The sequence below is a fragment of the Bubalus bubalis genome, chromosome 4 (genome assembly GCF_019923935.1).
Source record: "Bubalus bubalis isolate 160015118507 breed Murrah chromosome 4, NDDB_SH_1, whole genome shotgun sequence".
Taxonomy (NCBI): Eukaryota; Metazoa; Chordata; class Mammalia; order Artiodactyla; family Bovidae; genus Bubalus; species Bubalus bubalis.
In genome coordinates, this window is record NC_059160.1 from 144896456 (window position 1) to 144906848 (window position 10393).

Consider the following 10393-nt stretch of genomic DNA (forward strand, 5'->3'; position numbering starts at 1 on the left):
TATACAGTTAGAAGCATCTGCAAATTCTACTTAAGTTTCTTTAAAGGTCATAAAACAACCTGAGCCCACTTGTCTAGTTGGTAGGGGTGTCTTTGTGTCCCTTAATGATGTTGAAAATCCATCTACCTGTGCATCCCACCCAGGGTGGGTCCATGGTGCTCTAGGGCCTTGTGAATCTCACGTGTGGTCCATGGACCAGCATCATCTGAGAGCGTATTAGAAATGCAAGGTCTTGGGACTCACCCTTCACCTCCTGAATCAGGAAATCCATCTTAACAACTCCTCAGGGGATTCAGGTATATAGAAAAATATCTATGTGAGGGACTCCTTGGTTGGTTGGTTGGTTTTTAAATTTCCCATCCATTCACCGAGACAAAGCCAACAACCATAAGTTTGATATCTGGCAATTAAAACTGTTATGAAAGTTTTAGAACACTTCCTCCCAGCATCTGTACCTAAATCCTCCTGGATGAGAACAGCAAACAGTTTGGGTTCCAACCCTAGTCCTTAAGGGGCCACACGCTGAGTAGCCCTGTCCTGGGAGATCACGGATGGAAATCAGAGGCTCCTGACCCCCTGGAAGCCATTTGTCAGACTATGTGTATACAGTGTGTGGGTACACCTGGGGAAATGGCCCTTTTCTCAGGAGTGTGTGTGTGCTAAGTTGATTCGGTTGTGTCCGACACTTTGCCAGGCTCCTCTGTCCATGGGAGTCTCCAGGCAAGAATACTGGAATGGGTTGCCATTTCCTCCTCCAGGAGATCTTCCTGACCCAGAGATCAAACCCGCATCTTTTACGTCTCCTCCACTGGCAGGAGGGTTCTTTACCACTAGTGCTACCAGTTCCCAGGCCAGGAATCGAACCCTGGCCCCCTGCATTGGCAGCACAGAATCTTAGCCCCTGGACCACCAGGGAAGTTCCTTTCTCAGGAGAATCATCAGAATTTCAAAGACATCTGTGATACCAAAATGGTGAGGAACCATTGCTTTAGAAATGCACCCTGGACATGCTCAGGACACTGTCCTTCGGTGAACTAACCACAGGCCTCATTGTAGAACACACAGGAGAGTTTATTCAGGCGGAGTCCATGACCAGGTTTGATAAAAGATATATGGATATATGTGGCTGGATAGTAGACAACACCTCCGTGTAGTAATAGTATTTTATATATGCATGTGTGCTAAGTCGCTTCAGTTGTGTCCTACTCTTTGTGACCCCATGGACTGTTGCCTGCCAGGGTTCTCTGCCCAAGGAATTCTCTGGGCAAGAGTATTGGAGTGGATTGCCATGCCCTCCTCCAGGGGATCTTCCTGACTGATCTCCTGCTTTGGCACGCAGGCTCTTTACCCACTGGGAAGCTCATTTATATATATATATATATATATATATATATATATATGTACACACACACACATATGTGTGTGTGTGTGTGGTGTATCTGTGGCCAGTGTGTTGGGGGGGTGGGGGAAGAGAGATGGAGAAATACCCTTTAAATCTGAATGCTGCATAAACCTCCACCACTTTTAAGATGCATCCCTTTGCTTTAACACCATCTTGTATTAAAGTAAGCATAGCCCTGCTTGGTGGAGAAGGCAATGGCACCCCACTCCAGTACTCTTGCCTGGAAAATCCCATGGACGGAGCAGCCTGGTGGGGTGCCGTCTATGGGGTCGGACAGAGTAGGACATGACTGAAGTGACTTAGCAGCAGCAGCAGCAGCCCTGCTCGTACAGGTGAACATATGAGGCTCTTAGTATTGGTGCCTTGGTATAAAGTGAGTTAATCAAATGCTCTGGGCAGTTTTCACTCTAACTTTCCCATTATAGTTTGAGATTTTCCTGGAAGACATTGGGAAAGTGAATGTTCATCTCAGAAGCGTGCCCCGGTGGAGCACCAGGCCTGGTTGCAATCCCCCTCCCCACTAAGCATGGTGACAGGGCCATTCATTCCCCACTTTATGTATTTCAGGGACTGGGAGCAATGCCTGCTACATGGAGGAAATGAAAAACGTCGAGACGCTAGAAGGAAACCAGGGACAAATGTGTATCAACATGGAGTGGGGTGCCTTTGGGGACAACGGGTGTCTGGATGATATCAGAACAATCTATGACAAACTGGTGGATGAGTTTTCTCTAAACTCTGGGAAGCAAAGGTAATTCCACCTGGTAGAGGAGACAGGACGGTGGCGGGCGGGGGTGCAGGGTATGTGGCTGTGTTTCTGCCTGGGTTTGTTTAGTTTTTGGCCGAGTCATGTAGTGTGTGGGATCTTAGTTCTCTGACTAGGGATTGAACCTGGGCCCCCTGCAGTGAAAGCATGGAGTCCTACCTAACCACTGGACTGCCAGGGAAGTCCCCTGCCTGTTACAGTGAAAGAAGTTTCTAGTGAGAGGGGGCTTTGCACAGAGCCTGGAGACTGTGGTCCCTCAGGTTAACTCCTGACCTTTTCTTTTGGCCCAAGGAGAACAGAGAACTTACGGGTAGCAGCAGCACGTGGTACAAGATGGCCCAGGTTGATGTTCTGTCCAGGTGCCTCCTCTGGGTACAGGGTGGCCGTGGTCACACCAGTCCTCTCAGTGACCATGTTTATTCTGGAACATTCTGGTCTTGCTGTTGCTCTATGTTTCCTCCCCATAGACTAATAGAAACCTCTTGGTCAGCAGGCTGCTCCCTTGTTAGTGGAAGCAGAACACCCTTGACTTGCAGTTGTTAATGGGCAAGGGAAGTTAGGATGTTGCCAGGGCGGGTGGTGATGGGAGTGGGGGGCTCCAGGTCAGGGGTGAGGCTGAGGCCTGCCTCCCTTTAGCCTTCCCAGAGCAGACCTCTAGCAACACCTAGTGGCTATTTGGAGCTTTGCAGCTTGGGTTTCAGGGACCCTCCCCAAGATGGCAGTGTCCCCCTTCCCAGCAAAGAGACAAATGATCTCTTGTCTCAGGTTCCCAGGGATCAGGCCATCCTCTGCCACAGCCAAGATGGGGTGGTCAAGTCACGTCCCCAGGAGCAGAACAAAGAGCTGGGGTAGTACCTCTCAAACATAAGTGATTCTCCAGCTAACCTCAAGATTTATGTCTTTTCCAAATACCACCTATGTTGCATGTTTTTCTTTAAATCAGCATGTATTCTTGAGTTTAATGAGGGCGGAAAAACCAGTGTTACCATAAAATGGATATAGTGAAGAAGAGCATTATTTCAGTCCTACCTACTGTGCCCACCAGCGCTCTACAGGAAGACCCTCTTTGTTAAAAGGGAGATCTGTAGGGCTTGGAAGGGGTTAGAGCCATATCAGCACCAAACTGTTCCACACCAAGGAGATATCTCCTTGGTGGAATGAGAAAGACTAGGTGAGAATTGATGAAAATTGTGCTATTTCTTGGGGTTTTTTTTTTTTCTGTGGAGCGCCCCAGATCTTCTGGAGTATACAGGTTCCAGGGGAGTCTTCCCAGCTTAGGGACCCTGAGATAAGGGGTTTTTGCATGGAAGCAGTTAAATCCCTTGTCATTTCTTGAGGCCCTTGCGCATGGAGAGGGCAGGAATTAAAAGCCCCAAGAACAGGTGGCCCCAGGGGTGTGGTGGCTGCCTGGGTCCTCCAGCCCGTGTGGCTTTGTCACTTTGTGGGTGCTTGACGAGCACCCTGGGTTGTGGCAAAACCTTCTGAAAATCTAGTGGAAACATTCCCCATGTTGTCTTATCCCTTTAAGCTGCTTGCTAGTTCTGCAGTTAGGTATTGAGCGCTTGACTGAGCGCAGCCCTGTGTTGTACTAGGCCCTGGGACACAAACCTGAGCAAGGTAGCTCACGCTCTGTCCCCTCGAGGCTTTCACTGCAGGGATGCCAAGAGGCGGAGGACCCGTGTGTGTTGGGAAGAAGCGAGGGTGCCTGGAAGCTGAGACAGGCAAGTGAACTGTGGGGAGGACAGACCCCTTGGAGCAGTGATGGTTGAACTGAGAGCTAGGAGCTTGAGTGGGATTTCACCAGGCAGAGGCAGGGAGTTGGGTGAGGAAGAGGATGAAACAGCGATGAAACAGCGCCGGTGGTAGGTACTGCATCTGATCCTGGGAGGGTTGGGGATTCCTCAGTCCTTCCTGGTCTTGCACTTTGCCTCTGCCAGGGAGCACAGGGCTGGGTACGTGGGGTGGTGATGCCCGTGAGGCACAGGAAGGTGCCCATGGTTACTGCGAGACCAGAGGCCTCCTGGAGATGCCCAGCCTCCCTCCTCTCGTTCCAGGTATGAGAAGATGATCAGCGGTATGTACCTGGGTGAGATTGTCCGCAACATCTTGATCGACTTCGCCAAGAGGGGCTTCCTCTTCCGGGGGCAGATCTCTGAGCCGCTGAAGACCCGGGGCCTCTTTCAGACCAAGTATCTCTCTCAGATCGAGAGGTGAGTGGGCAGGGCCTTCAAGTCACAGGTGGACCTGGCCAGGGGGCCGGGATCGGGGGGGGGATGGTAGGCAGTCTAGGGAACATTTTGGCCGTTTGTGAGGGTTTTCGTCTTCTCTGGAGTAGTATACCCTGAGCAGTTGCATGTTGAAGTTCCATAATTTTACTGTAAATCATTCCCTCATTCATTCTGTATGTTAGGGCATTATATTGATTTGTTTGAAATCGTCCTGTGTGTAAGTAGGTTACATTTCAGGACAGGAAAGGTGCATCGCGGATATTTGAACTGAAGGAGCATCGAGTCCAAAAGAGCCAAGCGCCACTGGTCTGACCTCACCCTCTTCTCTGAAAGGCAGCTGCGGATGTAGGGCTCACCACCCACAGTGTCCCAGCGAGCTGCTTCTGTCTTCCTCCTGTTTTTCTCACATGGAGTGGACATTTCATCTCTACCATCGCCATCTTGCACAGTGAACTGTGGGAGAGTAGGAAAGTGCTCAGCAAAAGCGCTTGTGCAGAAGCCTCCTACATTTTAGGGTGGTCATGATAGCGGCACTGGGCCAGGGCCTGCTCCTCACTGTCCCCCGAGCCTGGGTCTGTAACCTGCAAGTGAAACTCATTGCCCACCAGAACCCATGCAGTAAAGTGCTCGCTGCTGTAGACAGCAGCCCCGAGGCCCTGACCTTGGAGGTCTTGAGCACCCAGAGTGGTGGCATTTCACAGTCTCAGGGGAGGGAGGGGCCATGATACCAAGATTCCTACTTCCTTCTCTCTTCATTCTCAGTTCACCCATGAGCCAAGTGTGGAAAATAGCAGCCAGAAAAGAAGGAGAAGAAAATATCAGTGACTATTTCTTGTTAATACTTTTTTATCATGGTGAAGTGAAAGTTGCTCGGTCGAGTCTGACTCTTTGTGACCCCATGGACTTCTTTACGACTTCCATCCATCCATGGCATTCTCCAGGCCAGAATACTGGAGTGGGTAGCTGTTCCCTTCTCCAGGGGATCTTCCCAACCCAGGGATCAAACCCAGGTCTCCTGCATTGCAGGCAGATTCTTTACCAGCTGAGCCACAAGGGAAGCCCTTTTTATTGTGGTAGATACACAGTGTTAACTTTATCATTGTGACCATTTTGGAAGTAGACAGTTCAGCAGCATTAAATACATTCCCTTTGTTGTTCGACCATCTGCACCATCCCTCTCCAGAACTTTTTCATCTTCCCAAACTGAAATTCCGTACCCATTAAATACTAACTCTCCATATCCCCCTTCCCCCAGCCCCTGGCAACCACTGTTCTGCCTTCTGTGTCTATGACTTTGACTTCTCTAGTGACTTCATGTAAGTGGAATCATACAGCCTCTGTCCTTTCACATCTGGCTTACTGCACTTAGCATAGTATCATTAAGTTTTGTCCATGTTGTAGCATGTGTCAGAATTTCCTTTTTTAAGGCTGAATATGAGTAATTCCTTGTATGGTGTACACCACATTTTGCTTATCCATTCATCCATCCATGGACACTTGGGTTGCTTCCACTTTTTGGCTGTTGTGCATAATGCTGCTATGAACATGAGTGTGCAAATACATGATCACATCCTGGCTTTTGATTCTTTTGGGTATGGAAGTGGAATTGATGGATCACATAATTATTTTATTTACTTGGAGGAACTGCTATACTCTTCCACAGAGGCTGTACCATTTTACATCCCACCAATAGTATATACAAGGGCTCAAACTTTATATCCTCGCCAACACTATTTATTTTCTGTTTTTATTTTTCTTTTAATAAGAGCCATCCTGATGGGTGTGAAGTGCTGGGGAAGGTCTTTTCAAGTGTCATATCATAGGGAGAAATAATAAAGAGAAAATTGCAAATTTTAGCCGCATGGTTTCTGTAAGTTAAAAACAATATCAGTCATTAAGCTTAAAAGACAAAACAGCAAACCAAAGAAAGAAAACATCTGCATTCTATATGACAAGATACAGAGCATGGCATGGTGGTTGAGAGCTTTGGTAGTTCTGGTCCTGAGACCTGCTCTACGTCCCTGGCTGTGAGCTCTGGGTGAGTTACTCAGTCTCCTCCAGCCTCAGTTGCCACATCTTTAAAATGGGAACAGTCAGATGTGGCTCAGTTGGCTGTTAGGAAGAGGGATGACGTGATGTATGTAAACACCTGTCACATAGCGAGTCCTCAGAAAAGGCTCAGGGCTCTTGTCACTGTTGTCATCGTCACTGTTTCATTGTCAACTCTTTCAATTTCATGAGGAGACAAATATCCCAGGAGACCAAGAGTCAACTTTCAGAAAGGCACTTGCCTTCTGGGTCAAAAGCCCTTTGACGCAGAAATGTATCCTAAAGGAAAAATCTGAGTTGCACACAAAGACTTATAAACAGGAATGTCATCAGAGTGTTATTTTATAGTAGCAAAAAATTTCAAGTTAAATTTCTCTAAATAAATTATGGTCATTCCCAGAATGGACTACTATGGCAGCCTTTTTCAATCCTGGTCTTGGATAAGGAGGTAGGAACTCCTTCAGATATATGGAGTAAGAAAAGAGCAAGAAAGAAAACCATATATAAAGGGCAAGCCCACAATATTATTAATCAACTATGTGAAAGTGAAAGTCACTCATCATGTCTGACCTTTTGTGACCCCATGGGCTGTCCAGTCCATGGAATTCTCCAGGCCAGAATGCTGGAGTGGGTAGCCTTTCCCTTCACCAGGGGATCTTCCCAATCCAGGGATTGAACCCAGGTTTCCTGCATTGTGGGTGGATTCTTTACCAGCTGAGCCACAAGGGAAGCCCATTTATCAACTATACTCCAGTAAAAATAAAAATTTAAACATAAATAAATGACAAGCCTATTTATATACAGAACAAATGCAGTTTAATGATATTCCAGAAAAACAGATTGGAAGGAAATACATTTAAACCTTAATAGTATTTTCCCCAGTGTTGGGGCTGTCGAGTTTTAATTTTCCGATTTTAATTTTTCTAGAGTTGCCAGTTTTTCTACAACTTAACTTGTAATACTTGGAGGGTCATTTAAAAAAAATATTACTTTGAAGGGAAGAGAAAACCCCACAACCCTTTTCGTGGATAAGCTCAGTTTTTTCGGGCTGGCCCCTGCTGCTCTCCAGCGGGTTCCTTTTCATCCGGCCTCCTGACTTTCGTCCCCCACAGTGACCGATTAGCGCTGCTGCAGGTCCGGGCCATCCTCCAGCAGCTGGGCCTGAACAGCACGTGCGACGACAGTATCCTCGTGAAGACCGTGTGTGGGGTGGTGTCCAAGAGGGCGGCGCAGCTGTGTGGCGCAGGCATGGCTGCTGTGGTGGATAAGATCCGCGAAAACAGGGGGCTGGACCGCCTAAACGTGACTGTGGGCGTGGACGGGACGCTCTACAAGCTTCATCCGCAGTGAGTGGGGCTTCCATTGGGGGTGGGCGCGTGGGCGAGGCCCCTTTTGGTTCCGGGGCACCAGGATGTGATTTCCCGCCCTCCAGTAAAATTCCTCACCAGGAACACAGCCGGCCTGCAGGCTGTGCGGTCGGGGCGGGGCTTGTTTGGCACGAGGAAGCGGGCGCAGGGCGGAGAAGTGGCTTCACTTGGCCAGTTCACCCCGTGGTCCTGACATTTCCTGCTTGCTGCTCCTCCCGGGCCCCTTGTATCCTGGGCGGGGAGCAGGAAAGCTGTTTTTTAGAAGCCAGGAGAGGGAGTGAAAGAAAGGGAGAGGACCCACTGTCTTGTTCTGCTACATCAGTCTGTCACGAGCCTTGGAAGGCAGGAGCAATCGTGGCCCTGGGCTTTGGAGCACGGAGGCGGGCGGGATCAACCTCCTTTGGGTCCGGTGTCCCACATCCCATGCTGGAGGAGAATGGGTGGGCCCATCTGCTCTTTAACCCGCCGCATGTCTCAAAGCTGGGCTCTTACAAATGGAGCAAGCTTATTATTGTCGAAACAGAGGTACTTTGGCCAGTCGAGAGAGGGCTACTAATAATTACAATGGGACCATTCCCCAGTAAACCAGCCATAATGTCACCCTACTTTAAAGCAGGCATACCCAACTCAGCGTGGACAGTGCCTGCTTACCTCACGGCCATGGCTTGGGATGGAACAGGCTGTCTGGCTCCATCCCCACCTGTTTCTTCACCTTTGTCACTGTCCTCCGTGTCACTGTGTTTAGAGCCAGTCTTTGGAGCCCAACGTGGACAGGCTTGGATTTAATCCTGACAGCACCCTTTAGAAGCTGTGCTCAATTCCTTCATCTCTGTCAAGTCTCCTCTTCTTTGCGGGATAATAACCATTGGCAGACTGGACATTATGTATATCAAGTGTGGGACACCTAGGAGATACTCAGCAGAGGGCAAGCAGTATTACCTCTAGGAGCCCCGCTGCCCTGAGCATTCTCAGCCTGGCCCTATCTCATTTGCAGCACAAAATGCAAGAATCCAGAGTTGCTTCTCATTTAGAGATTATGCTTCACTTGGGGGTGGAAAGGAAGGCTCCCTCTCAGCTTCAGGTGCTGATGGACTGGGGTCTCAGAGGGCTGCAAGCTAAGGATGGGTGATGTTTATTTCCATGAAGCCTGCTGAGCTGAACACCTGACCCAGCCTGGCGCGCCTCAGTGGTCCACACCCAGGTCTCGACACCCCCTTCTTGGATTTCGGTCCTCTCAGATCCTCAGGCTCTGAGGACGGGAGCTGTCTGGGTGTGTTACTCATGCTGTTGCCCTCAGGAGCTGTCCAGAGGAGCTCGTTTGGGATTCTCCGTCGTGTCTCCCTGCTGCAAATTGTAATTAGGTTGGCAGTAAACCTGCTTTCCTCCCAGCCATTCTCAATAAGTCTCTGCTGCTTCAGAGAAGCCCCACCCCTCTCACTTCCCTCGCTTCCCTCCTTCCCTTTGGCTGCTTCAGCATCTTCAGGTGGGTCCGGCATCTCTCCTATTCCTCTACCAACCCATCTCTATTTTTCGTCCTTTTCAGCTTCTCCAGAATCATGCACCAAACCGTGAAGGAACTGTCACCAAAGTGTAATGTGTCCTTCCTCTTATCTGAAGACGGCAGCGGCAAGGGAGCCGCCCTCATCACAGCGGTGGGCGTTCGGCTCCGGCAAGAAATGAGCAGCTAAGAGTCCTGACCCCCAGCCTGCTGCCCTTCCAGCACTTCTCTCTTCAAGCAGTGACCCCTTATTTTGCCCAGCGAGCTGTGCTGGGAGACGCCGGCACCAGAGCCCGCCTGCACCACCACAGGGAGGAAACCAGAAGCCCACTAACGGCGCGTAACGTAGGGTACAAAATAGAGTGTGTGCTGTTGATAATCTCCCTGCCCTCCAGGTCCCTCCTCACCTGCCCTACCACTCTGCATGATTTGATTTCAACCCGGTCGTACGTTCCCCACGTGTGAAGTTTAGTGGCGTCCGTTTCTAATTTATGCATTCGTCCAACAGTTATTTATTGGCCCAAGATGAAAAGTCACACTATCTGACAGGCCTTAAGGGCCTCCGCTGCCCGTCCCTGGGGACCCATCCCCCATGTGCAATGTATTATCACCAGCAGACACTGCCGGGACTTCTCCTCCCATGGGTACAGTGGCCGCCACTTCCTCCCGGCCCCACACCTGCTGCTGGCTGGTGTCCCAGCTGGGCATGGCAATGCCACTGAATTATGTGTCCGTGGAACTGGTCATAGCCACAGTGTGACAGTCTTGCCTTCTGTCTGTCTTGGGGAGGGGAGGTGGGCAGTCCTGCGGGCAAGTGTCTTGTCTCCATTCGGGTAAAAGGAACCAATCAAGAAACAGTACGCTCATTGGAATTACCCATCGCTTTTGTGAGCCATGTTGTATGACCTAGTAAACTTTGTACCAATTCAAAGACCCGAGTGATGATTAATGACTGGGGAGTGGGGAGGATATTGGGGGATGTGGCAAAAACCAAACCCTAGGGGGTTTTGTGGCCTTCTGGGTCGGGGACAGTTTGAAATGAAGGCTGTGTTCTTCAGCCTTCAGCCTTCTTTTGGCTAAGGA

The 10393-nt window shown here is 49.6% G+C and overlaps 1 protein-coding gene across 2 annotated transcripts in view; it reads left to right on the forward strand.

The window, feature by feature from the left end:
- Positions 1–10241, forward strand: part of HK1 (hexokinase 1) — a 70735-nt gene extending 60494 nt beyond the window's left edge. Inside the window, exons 15-18 of one of the 2 annotated variants that reach the window (XM_006060317.4) lie at positions 1970–2153; positions 4223–4378; positions 7558–7791; positions 9356–10241. In XM_006060317.4, the coding sequence (XP_006060379.1) occupies positions 1970–2153; positions 4223–4378; positions 7558–7791; positions 9356–9500 (719 nt within the window). In that variant the 3' untranslated portion in view covers positions 9501–10241. Of the gene's footprint in view, positions 1–1969; positions 2154–4222; positions 4379–4633; positions 6253–7557; positions 7792–9355 lie in introns of those variants that run through there. The other variant, XM_044942200.2, reaches the window with a different exon arrangement.
- The last annotated feature ends 152 nt before the right edge of the window (positions 10242–10393 follow it).